At 39.5% G+C, this 22,375-nt stretch overlaps 1 protein-coding gene across 5 annotated transcripts in view; it reads left to right on the top strand.

Annotated features, from left to right (window-relative positions):
- Positions 1-22,028, top strand: part of LOC135496683 (histone-lysine N-methyltransferase MECOM-like) — a 146,964-nt gene extending 124,936 nt beyond the window's left edge. For 4 of the 5 annotated variants that reach the window (XM_064786144.1, XM_064786146.1, XM_064786145.1 and 1 more), the window contains exons 3-6: positions 10,345-10,456; positions 13,414-13,603; positions 13,990-14,059; positions 14,334-22,028. In XM_064786144.1, coding sequence (XP_064642214.1) covers positions 10,345-10,456; positions 13,414-13,603; positions 13,990-14,059; positions 14,334-16,358 — 2,397 coding nt within the window. In that variant the 3' untranslated portion in view covers positions 16,359-22,028. Of the gene's footprint in view, positions 1-2,636; positions 2,818-10,344; positions 10,457-13,413; positions 13,604-13,989; positions 14,060-14,333 lie in introns of those variants that run through there. The other variant, XM_064786148.1, reaches the window with a different exon arrangement.
- Positions 22,029-22,375: the final 347 nt, after the last annotated feature.

The raw sequence follows: 22,375 nt of genomic DNA, 5'->3' as shown, positions 1-22,375 counted from the left end.
TAGGATACTAAAAAGAAAACTGTCAGATGTTCTTTTGGGCTGCTGACATTTGTCTAGATGGATTGGGTTGGTTGACGATTTGTTCATAATATTGTGTTAGCTCATTGTATCTGTGAGAGGCCTTGAATTCATGTTTCAACTCATTACCTTAAACATATCGAACAGTAGCAAAATTGCAGTAAAAACAGTAGCCAAATAAAAAGCTTTCACTTTTACGCTTGGCAACTAGGTCACCGAGTTATTGACAACACAAATGATTATGATACACAAGAAAGTCCCTTCTTTTATTCAAATCATGACGTAATGTTTAGGTTTGGTGGGTTCAAATACGCCGAGTACACACCGGTGCAGGCCTCACAACACCGTATGATACCTAGGCCTACTAAACCCACAACAGCCAGACTTTTGTAGAACCACAAATAAGATTTACATGTCCTCAAAAACAAGGACAGATAAAATAATTCCCACAGGAGAGAGCGAGTGCACAAATCATCCAATGATCCCAAAGTAAACATTAGACCCTTCAGAAAAATAACCAAGCAAATGAAAATACTTCAATCTATAGAAAGGGTGATCAAAGTGACAAAGACACATCGAGAATAAATATGAAAAAGGGTCGAGCAAGTCATCAACTATTATGGAAGAGGGCCAAAGCAAATTGGGAATGTTTTCGTACCCTTTTCACGAAGGGAAGTCAACAGGTGCAAGGGTCTCGGATCAAAGGTATTGGGCCCTGGGGGCATTGTGGACCCTTCATTGAGGGGTACGGAATAACAGTCCTTACACAATGCTGAGTATGATATGTTTTGTTAGGGGGGCTTTAGGGGACACTGGACAACACCCCTGGAATTCTGTGCACCTGACCGAAAATAAAACAGGTGTATTCATTCATTATTTGTGATGGGAGTGCAACTGTTTTACCAGATGGTCAATCCACCATTGCATTTGTCAGGTTCCTGAGTTTCTATGTAAAAAACCGGATATCTATGGAGATATAATCAAATATCAAAATGTTACCTATGTGGGTATCTTGTCCTTCATACCCCCTTCCGCTGTCCCTGGTGATATGTACTAATTGAAGGTATGCCCCCTGCCCTGGAACCTGATTTTTCGGTCGAGTGATTCCCATGTTTTAGATTTTACACCTGTTAAATTTCCCTCCTTTGAGTTGTTGGGTGCATTTCAAAATTGCAATGCATCACTAATTGGTCAGAATGCTACGTGAGCAAGGTTCAAAATGGCTATCTGGCTCTTTTCCGCCAGAAATATTATGTGCCCTCTCAAGAATGTATTGACGCATTATGGTAATTGGCTATCATTGACCCTCAGAACTAATTCCCATTCATCGAATTTGCAGGATGTGAGGCACCGCACTCTAAGACCCCTAATCATACTATGTATCTTTTGGCCCTTAAACCCCTGAGACCCTTAAGGATGACACCCCATAATGAGAGGATGTCCCTGATCTAAAGGTGTGTCCATGTCCCCTTAGAAATTAATCGCACAATACCAATTAGCCAGATTTTCACAGATTTTCCTATCTTTACGGCCCTTATTGTCAGATTTAAACCCCTTTTTGTTGCCCTTATTGTGTGATAACAGGGATGGGGCAGAATGATAGTGGATCTACTTATTCTACCAGATGATCTTGTCCCCAATTAGTCACATTGAAGAGGGTGGCTATTCAGTCGCACTTATCTCTGTCCAGGGACATATAAGGCCAAGGGGTGCAGGTGGAAAACTACCCCCCCCCCCCCAGACAGGGGCGGATCCAGGATCCAGATAAAGAGGATGCTCGCACTGCATTTCTCATTAACATTTTTGACATAGTTTCATGGTCAAATTCAAAGATTTTCATAAATCAGAAGGGAGGCTGGTGCTTGGTGTAGGTAAGTTATTGCCAGCTCCCTCTGATGACATTTTAGGGAAAGAGGGATAGAACTATAAAAAACTGAACAAATTGAAGTCTATTTTTGACATCTCTAGCACAGTTACATGTACTTGTACCCCGGATGGCATATTGTGTCCTCATGCCATAAGCTTAATTCTGGTTAGGGAGATATTGCGCAATTATCATCAAAAGCTAATCCTGCAATTGAAAAAGTTGTATTCACGATACCACTTCCCCAGTTACTGCGAGCACTAAAATCCCCCTCAAAACATAATAAAGCAAGTTGACATATTGTACAGTTACGAAAAGCCGGATTAAAAAATCCTCACAGCAAATTTCGCACAGAAATATCAAGAGATCGCCACAATTCCTGATACAACTTGCCCAACTACAGTTCATGTCAACATTAAAATCCCTGAAACTATTGTATCCAGCTAGATGACATTATTTGAGAGACATTGTACAGTTACGTAAACACAGATTATGTTTTCTGTGGCTATTTCTATGGCGCACGCCAAGTGTACCCAATGGCTGGCTCAATCGTTCTGAGAGAGCCCGACTGGAAGGTCTCCTACCATTGTTCAGAGACCAACCCACCACTGTGACGTTTGCCTAACCTAATCAGCGAGGTCATGTGACCGTTTGATTGACAGCGGCCTCGGGTTGAGATTGTGCCACTTTTGAGTGCAGGTAGATAGTTGGTTAGTCTGATTGTGGTTCTGTTCCGAAGAGGTTGATGCGAGGCTCGAGGACAGTTTGAGATTGTAGAATCAAGGATTATCTCTAATTGGACTTGTTGAAATTTTCCGATGCGGATTTTCATTTGACTTTTGGATAGTAAAATTCGCCGCTCACACACGGACTGAAATTTGGAGGGTTTCTTTGCCGTAAAATTTGGATAATTTATTAAATCATTAATGTTAGAGGTAGGTTATGTTGTTATTATGATCATTAGAAGCTTCCTGGTTAAGGGATTAGTTGGGGGGGGGGAGCTGAGGGCATGGGTATTGGTTGTTCAGCTGCATTTTTGCAAATTTTGAAAAATCAGTTTATCTGCTCTGTCTTCTGAAAACATTCCTGAATATATTGTTGCATTTTATATTTTGATTGATAAAATCTATCGCGAGGTTTTGCTATATAAAAAGGCTACATGAAGCTATGGTTTAGTCAATATCAATTGCAATGGGTTTGACTATTTGCATTCTAGTGCTCTGAAGTTTTCATGCTTGCATTTCTTGTGATAACGCTTTCTACACTGATCTCTTTGCCAATTCATTACTGTCACAAGTAAATTGCTGAATCCAATTAGGCCTAAATTCATATTTAGAATCACCTTTTAAATAAGTATCTTATCTGTTGACTACTGTCATTAAACTTCCTTAGGCACTTTTTTCCATTGATCATTGATGGTGAAAGTAATTACATCATTGAAGACTTAATGTACTTCGATCCAAAATTAATCCTAATAATTTTGATGTTATAAAAAGGCTTAATAATTAGTTAATTAGGATTACATGTAGGCCCCATTTCCTTCTTACATGTTTCCAAGTACATGGTGCCGTCTGAAGAAAATCAACAAAATGTAATTTATATTTCTAATTCCATCATTAGAGATAAGAATAAGAAAGAATATAATTTACAATTTATGAAACGGAGTTGATAATTCAGGAGATGTTTTATCTGAATTAAGTCTCTTCACTGAATCTAACTGGGCCATCATTGCTTGCATTTCAATTGAAGTGCGTGTTTATTTACTGATACCCGTTCAGATTATTTATTTCATCATAAGAGATATATATTTGTAAGTATAATTACAAGTTTTTCTCGATCTTCAAGAACACAAGATAAAATTAAGAAAACAAGACACGATATTTCACCACTTCAGGCCTTGTTTCAACCTGGCTTGTTGATTTCAGTTCAAATTAAAACATTCACTCTTGGATTTTGTTTGTCATTTACGCTACTGACAACATATGAATTCACCTTGAGCCACAAACTGCTGCAAAAATCTGGTCAAGCTGTCTTAAACTTTGACATACCTGATGGCGTTTCAAGACAATCCGTAATTTTTCTGTAAATTTCCTTAAAATATTTTATTGTTATATATATCTTCAGTGCCCATGGTAGTTGGCCTTCGGTATCTTATTTCAATCATAATATTCAGTGAAATGTCTGGAGTATCCGACCGCATTAGCTTAAATCATTTGTCTTGTTTCATCCTCTAATTTTCTATCACAAAGTGAGTTATTTCCTAAAAAATTCAGCCTTAGGACATACTAGGGACGGACAAATTCTGTCCTTATAAGGGAGTTGTCCTAATTACAGAGGTAAAATTGTACAGAAATGACCAAATTTCAGACCAAAATCACTGTGCCTAATAGATAGGGTGTCCTGCGAGGAGAGGTGTCCGCTATCAGGGAGGTTCAACTGCACACATATTTAGGCTACTAAACTTTATCAAAAAATTGCTCCCTACTTATCGCCACCTCTCCTCATTGCTGCAACGTATGAATTGATAAAATACTGATCCACCCACTAATCTAAAACCACTATCTTGTCCCTCCTCGATGAATAATTAATGTACCATCTTTAATCGAGAATGGATACGTTAAGGTAGCCTCGTCCACAGTTAGAACAAAAAGTTCATCAATTCTGAATTATTCAGTAATATTACTGTTGGATTTGATTCTTGATGAAGGCCACTTTAACATATTTAAAAATACCATCATATTTTGTTTGTGTAATCAGTTATTTGCTCATTTCGTGGTTTATAATATCTATTTGGTGAGACAATTTTATAAATTTACTTGTTATGGCAATTTTAGACACGATTTTGGGAGAACTAATCAAGGTTTCTCATTCGGTTTAAAACTGTTGGTGAGGAATATGTTTAAAAATGGTCAAAATCATCAAAAATCTACCCCTGATTTATGCACACTTGGCAGGGTGAAGCCCGCCAAATACCAGTGCTGTCACCTGTCCGTAGGAATCAGAACTGAAATCTCCTGCCTGAATTGGCTTGGTGACACCATGCTGTGACGCACAGTTACGATAATCTGCCTTTTCTAAAGCACTTAAAGCCAAATGAATAGGAACACAATGGGCATGAACAGGACAACTGTATGTTTTGGCTGTAATTGCCTGATAGTTCACAGCAAATCTTTGTATGCTTGTTAAAAGCCCCTCTTGGGAATTGTCACTTTGTGGGATGTTACAAAAAAGGACACAGTAATCAAGCCCTTTCTTGGTGTGACAATAGAATTTACTAGTATAAGGGGTTTATTTAGGGGGTTATGGTATTTTTTTACTGCTAATCTTCAGATCTGTCCTGGTATCTAAGGCCCTGGTTGGTTGAGACAAAAACAGCAAGAGATAAAATCGGGTAGGAGTGATTTGTCAAAGACGAAACTGGATTTAAAGTTTTTGACCATTGTCTCCGAGATTGTCTCAAAGAGGGGCAAATCCGCCCCTTAATATTTTGAACCTGTGGTGTCACCAAGTGCAATATAGGTAATAAGATTTGGAAAATTTAGGCGAAGTTTGTACAGGGTGACATGCATCATTGTACACCAAATCCTGGCCTTGTTAGGTCGAAGTTCAACATTTTAAAGATTATCATAACAGTTCATTACTGACTTGTATTTATTATGAAAGAAAATCTCCTGTTCTTAAACAGTTTTAAACATGTTTTCGTCCCAATTAACAGGGGATTCCAACTGCCCTCGGGGATATTTAAGCAGCTCATTTGCTTCATTTTATTTTTCTTGTCAAATCTTTTTTATTCTTTGGAAAATTTTGTCAAAGCGAGTCCTGTGACTTCTTGTACTAATGGATTAGCATCAATATTTTGAAAGACATTTTCAGGCCAAGTTGACCTGAAAATGTTGCATTGTTTATTTGGGTTAGTTCATGTTTTAAAGCTCTTGTTATGCTGAAAATTATTTGAAAATTTCTTTCAAGCCCGATTGAACAGAACCAGACCTATAGGCTCGTGTGCAGTAACTATGAAAAACTTTAGTCAAGTTAACATGGCTTTTTCTTATTATCTGAATATGACGCGTGTAATTTAGCAATTGGCGATGCTAGAAATATTCTTGAACGATAATCATTATGAAAATAAAATCGTTTTTGAATATGTTTTTATCCAATATGGTCTCACTAATCTGGCTTATGAGATGGTGTTTTCGCATGATCCTCTAGTCTTCCGGGGATTATGTGCCTTAATCTGATCAGTTAGTTTTCGCAAAGTCAGTTTTGAATTTCTCATAGGCCTTCTGATTGCAAAGGTTGTCAAGCGGAAATTCTCGGTAGGCTTTGTGTTCTTGCGGTATACCTTCCCTTGTGTCAGCAAAGGCTTACCCGTCATAATTGGAAAGTGGTCGATTTCGATTTCGTTGTGCCTGTCAGGATTAAAAATTCTCCAAAATGTGGGTGTAGGCCTACCAAATGATTCCACCTCCTCTTGAATTCAAAAATCATCTTTGACACCAATACATTTGCTTTCATTCCCATATAATTTTGAGGCCGATATTAAGTTTTGTGCTACAAGGGGTTAACAACAGGAAGTCGCCGCTTGGATGAGAAATGAAGAAGATCTCACGTTATGTCACAAACGACTTTCAAAATAAACCAAACGTGGAACCTTGAAACTGATTTAGATCGCCAACCAGGAGTTGTAAAATCGACCAAAAGGATGATAACTCTTACAATCGTTTATTATTAGCGCATTATCGCGATCGTTTTATTGCAACAAACGATGACATCTTTAGATCACGCCATTACGCAACGTTACCGAAGGTGTATCTCACGCCCACGACTTTTGGAATGCCTGTCCCATTCAATTTCCTGTGGAAAGGTTTATAACGCTATTCCCACACCACGAGAAACTGTTGCCAGTCGGATCAAAGGCGTTTGTGGCGCTGGCCACGGACGACAATGGCGTAAACTTCCTGTACCTGGCTTCGTCCCCCGCCCATCCCAGCATGACGATCACTCATGTTTAATCGCTATCTATTTTCATCCGGCGGAAAAGAGACGAACACCGCCGTGTGAAAGCACGACACCCAAGTCACACCCCTGATTACACCCGCGAGAGATGAGCCGCATTTGAATACCATTATCTGCCAAAAATACTTCAGAAAATACAGGATGACACCGCAGTGGTGTCATCGGACAACGCTATCTCCAATTATAACCGCTGGCGAGATTCAAACGCAAACACTCTGCGACAATGGCGTGTAATTTTCGCCGATCACAGGTCTTTAAGTATCGTTCAGATTTATCGCGATTTGCTGGAATGTCATAATCCAATCGCTACGAGGACAATCGTTGGTGTCATCCTATCTTTGTGTACGCATCTCCGAGGCGGAATTTGCGAAATTACGCCGCGTGTTATCTTAGGATCTGTTGACACGCTTAGCGATGTTTTTATTGTATAAAGTTACGCTGGGAGTTCCTCCGCAGATAAGAAGATAGGATACGTGTGGAGATATTAATGAAAACATCGCAGACATATTTGACATTTTGCAAAAGGATGGGTCCCTGATATTGTATCTCTTAAAGGCGTACGCCGTTCTTATTAAATTAAAGTAAAATAGATATGCAGTTATACACAATGTCATGGGGGAGTTATCGTGCATGCAACTTCACTGAAACTTGGCATGTATAGTATTTGCGTATCTGTGTACAAAACGGCAGCATTGATATGACCCACAGTATTTACACAATTGGAAATTTTCAAATTCAATTACAAACTTTTAATTTCTAATGAACAGTGGAGGCCTTTAACAGGTCTGGTGAATTCTTCAGGGGTTGTTTGACCTGTTGATGTACTAGACAGATTATTGAGAGATAATTTCTTATCTTAGTCAATGCAAAGTGATGATTTGATTGTTTTGGTAAGGAAACATAGACAATATTGTCTCATCTTCAAGGAATTTCTGAGTTCAGGCTAAATTTGCTATTACATGGTATTAATGCAAGTATCAATTCGTTTCTTGTACCCCCCCTCCTCAAGGGTAGTTAAGCTATCACCACTAATCTTTGCCGATGCTTGAGTAGTATTTATTTTTCCTTTAGTGAAAATTTGGCGAAGCTGGAAAGAATAAGGATGCTAATGTGTCGATGTCTTGTCGAACATACAGCCTTACCCAGTAAAATTAGTCCGGTTACTTTATATGATGGTGATAACTGATATATTGTTGATGGTGATGTCTTGACGAAAGAAAAAGTAGCATTGGTGAAAAAAGGGTGATGCTTGAGCCTTAAGATGTCGTTATAGGGTGATAAGGTGTCGTACCCTTGAGGAGGGGGGTACAAGACACGAATTGATACTTGCATAACCACTTGTTGCCCAAATCACAGTGAGTTCTGTACTGAGGCCTAAGAGGCCTAAAGGCAGAGGTGAATGATGACACTTTAAGGTTTTAGATTAAGTAAGGTGTGTCAGGCCTGCTGTGGGGTCAAGTGCAATGCTACAGCACAATTAATCACTCGTACCTATAGCGTAAAGATTGTAACTTTATGACCGGCAAAATTTTATTGAATCTGTGTTAACTTATAAGCCTCAGATTTGAAATGTAATTTTATAGAACTTCTAATGACCAGTCCAACAATACCCCCATATTTATCACAATTAGATTTAATTCTGTCATATCATGGGTGAAATATTCGGTGTCCGTCTCCATGAACATCTGTTGTTCCTATAATAAGAGACGATTTCAAGTGGTCACAACGCCACCGTTGCCGGTCTTTAACCCTCTCATGACCACGGTGGTTGTGATTAAAGCGATCTCCGAGAGTGTGGTATCCAGGGTTCTATCCTGTCCGGGGTCCCTTTCTTGGTTTGGTGACTGTTTCCAATTGGGAGTTATAATCTTTATTACGACTCCCTGTTTCCATCTTGTTCTGCTCCGGTGTCCGAGAAGGAAATCGGGCCACACCTCTATTTGAAATACATGTAAGCTTTTTAGCTTTTCACAAAACAATCATAAGTTAATCAGTTGAATTGTTGGTGAAATTCTCAAGAGATTGTTGGATTTTTTTCATTGAATATAAACCACTACAGTTTTAACAGTTACCCAGAGACAATCATCAGTAGGGGTATGTCCTCCACCTGTTTTGCCCCTCATTGTCTTAACTACTCAAGAGGCCCTTGTGATGATAGCACTCCCCCAGGGAATTGTCTCTATGCTGTTTGCATCACGGGGACAGAATACTCCCAAAAAGACAGAGTACTTTGGAGGGTCCCCCACTGTCCCTAAGCCTGTCCTCATAAGGGTCTCCAGGCTAAATATGTTTGGCACCATAATCAATTGTCGTCCAAACATTGATACCTCTTCTTCAAAAAGCATAAAGCATTAATTGATAATCCAGTTAAATCTCCAGTTAATTACCAAAAAGTGACAGTTTTGGTCTAGCTAATTAGATTATCTCCACTAATTAAGCATTGTTCCAATTAGTCACACTCTTTAATCTACTCCCTTTGTTCATGAATTGTTACTGTGTCCCAAATGACACTAAAAATCTTTTCTGAGATAAAATCGTTTCATGGTCCATTGGTGTCAATTAGTTCACCCGAACTAGGCCTAGAATTACACACAATATACACAGTAATGCACTGTAAGTCCAATCAATGGTCTGTAACTGTTTCATCTCACCTTAACTAGACAAATCTGTGTACAATTTCCAAGAGACTGCAGTGTTGTTTTTGTGGTAAACACGTCCATTTGTTTTCGTGGTAAACACGTCCAATTTGTTGTCTCAGAGACCCCCTGAGTAATTAGGGTGTTGTCCAGAGTTCCGTTATCCTAACTGTTGTCCACTGGCTGAGGGGTGATTACGTACTCATGCTGTGAAAGGATTTATACCAAGATCCTTGGCTTTTTTTGTCATAATCTCTTTGGGACCTGCTCTGTCAAGTCAAAATTCATCTCGTGTCAGCACATCTGCTGTTTTTGGACCCTACACAAGTTGTGATCTGCATTTGGAACTATATTTTGGACTTCACTCTTGTCTTTTAGACACTTTTGTAGATTTTTCTTGGAATTTATGATACGATTTCACAATGGAGAACAATGATGCTAGGCTCACTGACATTATCAAAAATGTAAGTTTTATTTCTATTTGATTTTTTCCCAATATCCATACCTGACTGTCCCTATTCAGTTTTGTTCTTGGGGTGTATATTTGTGTTGGCTGAAAAACTCCTAAACAAGACAAAACCACTGCAGTCTGACTCTTTTGCATACCTTACCATTTTGAAAACCTCATGGACAGTATTCTCTTCCATTTTATTTTTCAGCATTTCAGTGAATGGTTGCTGGAGAACTGGTTCCCCCTTCCATATATTGTCATGAGGGAAATCCCACAAGAACACAAATCGATCACATTTCGTCCAAAACTTGAATTTTTTTGTCCGAAACTTACATTTTCTGTCCCTCCCCTCGTTCCAGGTATATTACAAAGCTTTAAAGGACATCGCTCCTGGCGACGAGATGTTACTTTACGCCAAAGATGCGGTCTACCTCGAGAATGAATTGGAGGCAATGCAAGGCTTAGACGATGGTGAGTTGTTGATTTCATTTCCATATTTTATTGTTTTGACAATTTGTCAGGACGAGGCCTCTTGTAATCCAAAGATTCTTGATATCCCTTGGGAATCTTGATAAGCAGAATTCTCAGTTCTCAACTATTTTAAAAACTTCCACAGTTTTGGAGAATTATTAATGATATGATAATCTGGATAAAGTGATGATCAGCCAAAAAAACTCAAGGCCACGACCTTGACGATTAAAATCTCAGCAAGAAAACAATTTTCTAAAAAAGCAAAAAGTGTCTTAAAAGGTGGCATTTTATGAGGTGGTAATCCCTGTCTCTGAAAAAACTTGACCCGACAAGGGGCGACCTTGTCAAAGTTCAAACCAATTGATAATTTTGACAATCGTAATCCTGTTTGAAACGTGGCCCTGTAAAAAAAGTTTGCTGCACTTTTTCGAAAAAACTGACACTTAAAAAACTCAATTTTTTGCAAAGGCCACAACCTTGCCGAAAGTTCAAAAAGTATATTTGAGGTCGCATCGGGCGCACAAAGGCTTGAAGCGACATAGCAAACAATGACGCATTTCAAGGCCACGTTGCACAATACCTCGGACCGAGCGCTTAACTCTGATCACTCCTTGAGAAATTCTTTATTCATAACTTTTATTTATCTTGATAATCTGGCCGTATCTTGGCTTTGTTATCATTAACTGAGTAAACGACCCTAGGAGGAATTGTACCCCAGTGTGGAAGATGGCTTAAAGCTATCAAAATACAAATTACGTTTTGAATATCAAATTTTTCATAAATTATTTGACTTTGTTCAATTTTGAGAACCAGCTGCTGACGTTGGTTAGGGGGGTAGGTTGTCGGTTTATTTTAGATGGTAAATGTTTTTAATTTCAACCCATAATTAGGGCGGGAATGTTAACTATAAATTACGTTTGAATGTCATTGAGGTTTGGAAGATTTGGAACACTTTGGGTAAAATATTTGTAAAACGACCGAAGATCAGGGGGACCAATTATTTCTTTCAGTATTTTAATGTATCACTCTAAAGTCTATTACTATTTGTTACAAATGCAGAAAACTTTAAAAATATTTGTCATCAGAACTTCACGGCGCAAAATTTCAATCGGAGGCAATTCTCAAATTTTATTTTATTTTTGCTTTGAAAATCGAGTGTTTAGCCTCAGATTCACAACGTCGGAATTATAAAATATGGAAAATGAACATTCTCACCAAAGTGAAATTATCTCCCGTCAACTTGGCTGTTTATTTTCATCGGTTTCGATTGTGGGAATCGCGGTTGGGATACCAAACGACAACAACGACACAAGTATCTTAATTGCGTTGACTAAATCATCGCACAAAGCGGCAAAGGTGCCAACAAGAAAATAGCCGAGAATCATAAACGTGGGGAACTCGAATCAGAACACTTTACCATTGTATGCTAATGTCACTGTCAATGTCGCGATGGTTGATGGACCGTGCATCCCGACGCAAATAACTTTGTCTTCTCTATCTACGGAGAGTTCCCGCGGGCAGGTTTGATTAAAACATGTCACAGGAGTGCGGTACGATAATAGCGCTCATTATTTAAACGAAGTGAGTCGGGCATTGACATGATTTTGGCCTGTTGAGGCGCGGGGATGAGCCAGGAGCAAAGGTGCCGATACTTGAGATAGGGGAATGCGGCATTCTTCCGGGTTTGTCGCGTAAGATTCGGGGTACCGAGACAGCTGTGGAACCTGGAGAGAAATTTCAGAATTGTTTGCGTCGGCGTTTTGCGATTGTTAGAAAAATTACGTTAATATTTTCGGGGCGTTTCTCAAAAGTGCATCTTGTGGCGCAATTTTAAATATGCTTTTGTGCGTTGTTGTGTAAAGTTAGATGAGCCCTCATAATATCTCGGTAACCATGTGATATCATGTTGTGGTTGGGGGGCGGAGATGCTCAAGGATGGGAAGAACGTCGCATCTTTCGTGGGCCCATGACTGCTGGGAAGCAACCTTGGAAAGATTTGTGGTTTTGATTGAAAAAAGCTTCAGGACAGGCAATTTTCCGCCACCAAGAAATTTTACAATAATTTTGACAGTATGTCGTGAAAGTGAATTTGCTCAGAGGAAGCCGGTTTCTCCCATCTCAGAATTTTAGTACTTAACAACAGAAATAAGAAGACATAAACTGGGCTCACATCACTTGTTAAAATTTCAATTTTCGGTACATAAAATTTACTCAAATTACTTATGGGTTACCAATAAAAGAAAGAAAAAGAATTTGCATTTAAGGACCCTTTGTGTTTGAATTGAACTTGACGTGTAGTCCTTTACCAGAAATATGTACTTGTAATTGATTACTAGGTCTTTGGATGACATCCGACCACTGTCAATTTCATCCTAAACATACTATTAAGATTAGTGAAGATCCACCTGGAGAATGTTTGGTCGTGCAGGCTGAAGAATACACATACATGGTCTTATCTTATTGTTAACCTTGTCAATTTCATTGCATAAAGTGCAACAAGTCCTATTAACATTTTGGAGATCCACCCTTTGATCATTCAACTGTGGTGTATAAAGTAAGACCAACCCAGGACACAAATCAGCTGACTCAACGTGACACTTCAGTTGAAGGTTCGGTCAGTCAAGGGAATTCTGTCAGGCTGTGGGGTTTGTGATCTTACTCTATTTGGGCAAGTTTCAGAATGGAAAGTTTGGGTATGAATTCGGCTAAAGTGAAGAAATATCCATACAAGTTGTCGGCTAAACTTTAGAATCCCCGATCGGAAATGACGTAGTTTGATCGCATTCAACTATAAATCCATTGAACAGTGGTGCTTGGTTAGTCAACCGATGACCTTTTTTTGGGGTGTGATCGGGGATTGTAAACTCGTTCCCAGCCTAGTTAGGTGCAGATCTTCATACATTGTCCTTATTCCATTTGGCAAAGTCATTGACGTTCTGCCTTTTTTCTCTCTCCAGAAGAGAAACGCTATCCCTGCGGTGACTGTGGTGAGGTCTTCCGCTCAAAGGTGGCACTCCGACGACACGAGACGTACGTCTGCAAGAACAGTAATGCAATCTTCACCAAACTGAACCGAGAATTCAAGGAAAATAACCAGCTGGAAAATCAGATGAATACCTCTGTAAAGGAGTCTATCACAGATGAAGGGTAGGTACCAATCAAATGATCAACCAATCAGTCTTGTCAATCAATTAATCAATCAAATAAGCAAATAATCTATCTGTCAATTAATCATCGACCGACAAACTAAAAATGATTACATACACTAGTGACACCAGTCCTTATTGTTGGGAACTAAAAGTTTAGCTTGGACACCTGATGGCTCAGCATAAATTTGATAGTTGACGCTCATGCATCAAACTTTTCCTAATGGCTATTAAAGTTTTAAGGTTTTGAGCTACATGGCTGTAAAGTAAATGCACTGAGAAAAAGTTGTTGTACAACGTATCCAAATAAACAGTATTTCTCACGTCGTAATATTATCAAAAGATTAAAAAGAAAAAATGGACAATTTTCATTTATTATTTATTCAGGTCGATGTCTGACAGCAGTATAAGCCAGGATGCCGCCTGGAAAGCTAGTATTATGCGCAATTCAACTATCGTAAGTATTGAATTGTGTCTCAATTAGAATTTGGAACCTCACCTCAATGCTATCAAGGACACTCTATCTATCATGGAGTTTGGTCCAAGATTTGTTGTTTCCATTCAATTTGACCTCTCTTATCAGGACACCTCTCTAATCAAGGAAGAGAGAAATCGACTTAGATGGTCAAGATCATTGTCATAAGACAAATAGACTTTACTTTCATGTTCCTAAAAAATCTTATAAGAAGTTTTTCCGTTTCTCACGTCTTCGACCTGCTTTCTCTCTTCAGGGTCCAGATGGATTCAGGCGTTTCCCCTGCGAGAACTGTGATAAAGTCTTCACCGACCCCAGCAATCTGCAGCGCCACATACGCGCCCAGCATATCGGCGCCCGATCGCACGCCTGCGCCGACTGCGGAAAGACATTCGCGACCTCTAGCGGCCTGAAACAACACCAACACATCCATAGCAGCGTCAAGCCATTCCAGTGCGAAGTCTGCCTAAAGGCCTATACACAATTCTCCAATCTCTGCCGCCATAAACGAATGCACGCTGATTGCCGCCAGCAGATCAAGTGCAAGGATTGCGGGCAAGCGTTCTCCACTGTGACGTCGCTGAGCAAGCATAAACGATTCTGCGAAGGAGCCTTAAGGAATGGATCCCGTCCTGCTTACCCCATTCCAGGCCTCCCCCAGAGGCCTCCAGTCAGCGCTGGTCTACCCCCGACATCACAAGGATCTGGATTGCCGGCAGCTTATATGAACTTGTACCGTGCTCGACCGCCGTTCCCATTCTACCCTCCAATGGCGGCCGGCTACCCATCATTCCCTCCTGGTCATCCGTTAGCTGCAATGCAAATGGCTGCTCTCCAGAATGCGTCGCACCAGGGGAAGTCACCTGACATCCTTGGGATGTCACCGTCAAAAAGTGAACGCGATAGCTCAGAAGCGTCCATTTCAAGTCATTCCGATGGTGAGATGCAGGGCCTCTCTGATGTCGAGTCCGAAATCAAGTACGATAGGCACGCACCAGCTAGTCTGTCACCGAAGATGCCCCTGCCACTCAAAGTCGAGCCGAAGACACCCACCACTGCCTTCAGGAGTGAAATCAACACAAGTACACCAATTGGGTCCATGATTCCAGTCCAGAAGACGCCTTCTTCTGGTTCGTCATTCGGGGACCAACCGTTTGACCTGAGCAGTAGCAGCAAGTCTAAAGATGATATGCCGTTCGATCTGTCGAAAACGAGTTCCAAGTCCAGCTCACCGAGTCCTGATGAACCGCTAGATCTGTCGCACAAGTACAAAGTTGAAACAAAGGCGGCTCACAAGACTCACGTGTTTGGTGAAGAGCAACAGAAAGCACCGCAGGAGAAACTACACTACGCCTACCCCATTCCAAGCCCGATGACCCTTGACCCGATGTACCGTGTCAGCGCGATGGACAAGACCAAGATGCAGCAGACATTCCAGGATGCCGCCAAGCAGATGATGTCACTTCCACGCTTCCATATGCCGACGCCCGGATTCCCGTTTGGCGGCGTGAACATGAACATGGGCATGATGTCGCCCGACGCCCAGCAGAAAGGTTTCTCGCCCATGATGAAACTCGCCAAGCCCATGGAGCCATTCCGATTCTCTCCGAACCAAGCCAACAAACTCAAGGAACGTTACTCTTGCAAATTCTGCGGAAAGATCTTCCCGCGCTCGGCCAACCTGACGCGGCACCTCCGCACGCACACCGGCGAACAACCCTACAAATGCAAATACTGCGAACGCTCATTCTCGATATCGTCAAACCTCCAGCGTCACGTCCGAAACATTCACAACAAAGAAAAGCCGTTCAAATGCCCGCTATGCGATCGCTGCTTCGGCCAACAGACCAACTTGGATCGCCATCTCAAGAAACACGAGTCAGACGGACCAAACGTCATCGACTCACCGACCAATGAAATCGAAGACAAGGATGACTCTTACTACGACGACATTCACAACTTCATCGATAATAAAAGCAAGGAGACGAAAGATTACGGGAAAATCGACGCCAATTTTTCCCTGACGGGAAGGATTGAGACTGTCATGGACGCCGCAAGCGATAAATCTGACGAGTTAGAGGACATTGATGATGACATTGTGGATGATGCCGAACTCGTTCTCCCACTAGTCAAACGCCAAAAACTAGACAATAACAACGAAGAAAAATTATCCAATCACAACGATTCGCTCGTATCTAATGGCTACCATGATGATGATAGCGAACATGATCAGAAACCGTTCCTTCCGTACGATTCAGCTCCAGTTGCGTGCAACTCCTAGAGAACCTCAGACTCTGTAAATATTCTAATATTTATGCATAGCCAAAGTTCATATCGATTTGAATTTGCTGCAAGATTCAGTACACTTTGTGTACAACTTCATCTAAATGTACCGAGTACTTTCGGCAAAGTTAAATTGGACTGGACTCTTATTATTTCTATGACTTGAACAGCAGTGTGCCAGAGGGAGTAACCTGTCTACCCTTTGCCACAAAAATGCCAAAGTCGGCCAGTTCATTTCCTCAATGGTGGACTTCTCCATTCTTGTTGCAGAGGGGAGACAGTAAGGGCAACGTAGAAAGAAGTATCCAAGTTCTGTGTGTCATGAGATGTTTGGATTTTGTTTTAAGTGTTTCAAGGGTGGTATGAAGATTTTTCCTGACAATGTGTTGTGTGCTGGTGAATTTTTTAATCCTGTTCGACAATATCCTAAAAAAAGGTGAAGCTGATTTCCGTGATTTACAATTTAAATATTTAAATCTGCCAGGTTGTTGCATTTTCATGCTTGAACTTGTCAATTCTACGGTGCCTTGTAATGAACCGAAGGTTTGTTCTGGTACCTTGACGGCAGGCTAATATAAAAAGTGTTTTTGAATCTTATAATAATCAACATTTTTGGTGTGTCTAGTTTTGAAAGTAGAATTTAGCATTTGGAATTACCCCGGCATAAATAGATAGTAAAAATTGTGTGGATTTTGTGAGTTTTTGGAACACTTATAAAAAATGGAATGATGGTCACAGTGTTGCGCAAAATGTCTAATATATGTATTATTTTAGCAAGTTAGCTACTGAATTTGTAAATTCACCAATACCACTGTATCATAAAGTGTAAATTTGCATGAAAATGAAAGAATACAAAAATGTATTTTTTGAGATATAATATTCGAGACGTATGTTATCAGGATGGCATAGGATTTAACCTTTGACCTCTGGTGTTTGCGCACTGATAGCAACTCATGCACATTGTTCTAACCGAATGCCACTTCGCATTTACATTTCCCAATGTAAAAATTAACCTGGCACCCCTAAAATATGAAAATGGACTGCACTGGAACTGAAACTGTCAAATGTACGGTGTAAGCCATTATTCCAGGGGTGTCAGATATTGAACTTGCTTTGTAAATTTATGTTATTGAGTTTGCCTCAAGGTGGCACTGCCAACTTTGCAATAATTTGGAAGAAAATGATCTGAATTTTGTACAGGAGTTTACAAATCAAAATAACACGCTAGTCAAGCCAAATGTTTACACAGGGACAGGGTTAACGTGGTTTTTCTGGACCAATTCTCGTTCTGTCTCGTTCTAAAGTCATTTGTATCAGTATTTTGAGGTTAGGTCAAGGTCAAGCTTGAGGAAGGTTGAAAATTTGAAGTTTCGAACTGCGATTTTCATCTTCGATTATCAATGGGTTATCTTGCAATGTTCAGTTCCTTTAGAATGTGCAATCCTCAGCCTTTTAAACGACACTCTCTTTACTTCTGTTGCAAGAAGTCTTCTGTTGTTGCAAGCAGCACCGAACCTCTGCCTCTATTAAAGATCTTGAAGAAATTGTCCCTTACAGTCCCGAATCAACTCCTGGAATGAAAGAGTGAGCTAGATTGAAAACAAACGGTTGATAAGTTAAAACAGTTTGTATTCAGTAGGTCAAGTTAAACTACATTTGTATTTGGCAATAATCTAAAAGGTCATCATGTTTTGGACAAATTTCTTCAGGATCTGAACTCAAGTCATAATACTTTCTCGTTGAAAAATACTGCCTGGAACAGTATTGACCTCATACTCATTTAATTTTTGATAGAGCTTTAAGTTATTTTTCTGTAGATATACTCGGTCAGGTTCTGGCCATTCACATGTTTATACCGTATTTATATTTTCTATGTATTTTCGTTGGTGGGCCCAATATTTTTCACATCTATAAGAAATGAAATGAACAGCAATTCGGATCACACACAATGCCATTCAAATAAAAGTAGACGTCACCTTTTTCCTGCTTTAATTGAGGTTGCTATGTATTTTGGATGTTCATCGGACTATAAAACTATGTATATTTGGCAGGAAGCAGGCGACATCCTCTTTTATTGTCACAGATTCCCAATTCTAAAAGTTCTAGCATTTTGTCATTCTACAATAATAGAGCTATGATCTCATTATACAGGGTGTCAAAAAAGTGGATATCACTTCATTTTGGAATGACGTCTGCTTTAATTTTTTATAAGATAGCTCCAGCATTTATCACCACGCTCATATTTTGAGAATCTCATAACGGCCCACCTCAAGTATCTGTCTTATTTATTTGCAAAGTTTGTCGGTTTCACCCGATTCGACAAAACTTATAATGCATTATAAAAACCCTGTGTAGATGCATTACATGTTTTGTCTAGTTGGGATGAATCTAAACTCTCTGTAGCCAGTGGTCTATTGTCCAACACGCACAGTCAGAAAAACCATTCATTCAAAATATTTTCAGTTAAAACTCCCCCAAAATATTAGTTTCGGTTAGAAATGGTGTTAAAATATTTCCGAGATATTTTTCTGAGAATTTTTTGAATTTATGTTATTTTCACAAAATTGTTACACAAAAAATTCCTGTACGGTTTATTCCTTGTACATAACTATGTCTATGACAGTAATATCTGGTTTGGAGTGCAAGCGACTGGGTTGTCCGCCGGCCAGGTGGTCTGAAAACATAGGTAACAAAATTACCTGCTCATCTAATTGCAAAACATTGAGAAATTCTTAAATTTTCTGATGTTTTTGTACCAAGCGAAAGTGTTTCTCTCGTAAAGTAAACATCACTTTGGAAAAGTTTGAGTGGTTTTTGGAACCGTGTTTTCAGTTCACCAGCCTCGTAACCAGTCTTGATTTTACATGTAATCCGTTTGCTGTGATGATGTGCATTTGTAGTGTAGTAAGATTTGCATTTGTAGCTATTTATGAAAAGAAACGATTGTATAGAGGAATATTTTCCTGAAAGATTTCCTGACTACTGAACATGTCTCTGGTCTTGTTTACCCAAATATAAACCATTTATTTGAACTCTGGAAATTCATCCTTAGTGTTTACCTCAAGTTTATTTAGGCAATATGCCTAATTTGACTTATTGGAGGCGGTGTACCTAAGTTTATGTGACTAATTTAAGGCAGGGTCCTATAATTGTCCATGCCCTATAAACAGTTAACCCTGGAATCGCTTTCCACAGCTCCGTACCCAAAATCATATTCGTTGAACAATGGGAAGTATTTTCCCTATCATCAAGAATATAAAAACCATAACACCAGGGACATTCCCCCTGTTGAATTTTAACCCCATTATGCCCAAATCAACCATGGAAATATTCTCCTAAAATCTATATCAACTCTTACTTAATACTGAAGGATACTATCCTCTATTTAGTTACTTAACTTGCTTCTTTTGTACCCAATGCTTTTCGGACTGCACAACTAAATTGGGAAATAACCAAAAATTGGCTTTGCAGCGTTGCCAATGATATGTGCCATTTAACTGACGATCTCAAATTAGGTTATATTTTCAATCACATATATTTTGCGAAATTCCTTTCCCGAAAATGCTGTGTATCACTATCTTTTACGCATTTAAACTCTATTTAATCATGTGACAAAAAGTGTACCCATGATGCATTGGGATATAATGAGATTGCATCAGGTACGTTGGCATGTGATGAAAGGAATTTTGACGGGTATCTACATTTACTCATGTCAAGTTAAAATAGATCTGACGAATCTGACTATAGAGTGTCTAAAAAAACTAACACAAATTTTTAAGATCGACATTCCTTGGGCATTTTCCTGTCAAAAGTTACTTCCTTTACTCTTTTACACTGAATTGAACTAGATCTGATTGTCTAACATTTCTGCAGATGTGGGTGTCTTTTTTTTAAACACCTAGTAGTCATGATATTTTCTGAAAAGATCTGAATCTTTCATCAAGCTTGATAAAATGAATTGATGGAGTATGTTTTCAAATTCAAAAACCTCCAAATGTTTCAATGTTAAAATTTCGGATATTCTTGTATTTGGCGTTGATTAATTATGAGAAATCATTTCGTCTGTTTCTGGGGGGAACACTTGGAAGAACGATCTCATTCTCGAGAACACCAATTAACCATTTCTGAAAATTACACCCCAAAGTTATCATCCTGTGGTTGAGAAAATGACCTCAATTGTCGCAGGGGTTGGCCTTGATGTGTCTGTTTTCTAAGGGATGCCTTTCTAAAAGGTGAACGTCCCTTCTCTAACTTGTCGCGGGTCCATCAATGACAATTTGTGGGTTGGCCCGGCCTGGAAGTTCTTGTAGGCGACGCCTCCTTTGATAGCAGTTTCCTCTGTGCTATTAGTGGGGCATCTAAGAAAATATGGGCTGAATATAAACAGATAAATCATAGTCTGTTCCAAATTTGTTTTGTCGGAATTCTGTGTGCATTTTTGATGGGTACTGTGTATGAATGCACTCTCAACTTTGCAACAGTTAAGATGAAGTATATCCTTAAGTTGGCTCAAGCTAAGTTTGAGTACATTTTGTGCAGATATTTGCACTAAATTTAAAGGATGAGTACTGTTTCTATGAAACCGACCTGATTTTGGTTCAATTTGACTTATCCATACATTCCATGCAGATCACTGCACACAAAAGCACACAAGTCTTCATTCAAGTTAGAGTGAAATTGGCCATGGAATCATCATCATAGGGCTCTATGCCTCATCAATTCCGACACTTAACCGGAAATTCCCACACAGCTCTCGGACCCCACGGCCGGAGGTGTGCAAACCATGACAGCATCAAATTAAATGCTAATAAGATGAATTTGAAATTCAATTGGCTCCAGAGATAGCGATCCTATCCTATTTCGAATATTTTGTCACGGCCCGTGGGCCTTCCCGTTAATTAAACCTGGACCCAATAAATAATAGGCACCTCTGACTTATCAAAACCTCAGAGAGATAAGATCAGTTTGTATGCTCCACAATTGAGAGAGTTTTGAATTTGACATGGGTCAAGTTGATGACTTTTGGGGATTTTTTTCCGAAATGTTAGACGTTTCTCTTGAGATTGTTTTGAAGTTTCTTTCCCATGCGAGCAGACGCCAAATTCTTGTAAAGCAGACGATTGGAGTAAAAATATATCTGATGAAACTTATTGGTCGTATTTTGCAGTGGGATCTTGAAGAAATGATTGCTCGAAGATTTAAAGTCCTTGAACGTGTTTTTCACGAAACAAGTGTTGCGTTGTGTTAAAATAATCTGTTGGAAGCAAACTTTTGATTTTTGGTTCATTTTGACTAGTCTAAGTACACTTCCTGGGGGAATCTTTTTAAAATGGCCATGATAAACTTGAAATCAAATTACAGTCATTAGCCTTCACCTTTTCTCTCAGATGTTATGTTTTGTTGATAATGTCTAGCAAAACCTTTTCTTCTTCTGTCAATCGAACTTTGGGGTCTATATCCCAACTACATAGCATTGTTTAATCCCTTTCTCTGTCTGATAAGGGTCGCATTATCCCAGTATTTTTTATAGAAATTGTTCAAAATCAAAATATGTGTTTCTGTTCTGTCTTGTTTGTGTATTGCTGGCTTGTAGATATGACATTTCTAAAATTGAGTTCCGAATTTAGCTTTGTTTGAAATGAAATAAACAAGATAATTTAAAATTGAATATCATATTTCTGTTCTTATTTCGCTTTCTTTCGAATGACAAAACCATCGAGGACTATAACCCAGACCCCCTTCCCCTGGGTTAACCCCTCGGTCAATTCAAAACAGACGTGGCTAAGCCAAGGAAAACTGTCCTCCTTTCCTGTCGGGTTTTTCTCAGTCATTTGTGGTCCTGGGGTCTATTCTGACTGTTTCGTGACTGGAAGGTTCAAACATCTACACTGTGCTGCCTTGCTACTGTTAAACCCCTCAGGAGACATCACCACTGATACCATGAAGTTCCCACTGTAAAACCCACCAGGAGATGTCATGACTTCTACTATAGACAACACAGTAGGTGATACCATG

The sequence above is a fragment of the Lineus longissimus genome, chromosome 12, assembly GCF_910592395.1.
Source record: "Lineus longissimus chromosome 12, tnLinLong1.2, whole genome shotgun sequence".
Classification (NCBI taxonomy): domain Eukaryota; kingdom Metazoa; phylum Nemertea; class Pilidiophora; order Heteronemertea; family Lineidae; genus Lineus; species Lineus longissimus.
The sequence above is the reverse complement of the archived record's forward strand: the minus strand, read 5'-3'. Positions and strand labels throughout refer to the sequence as shown.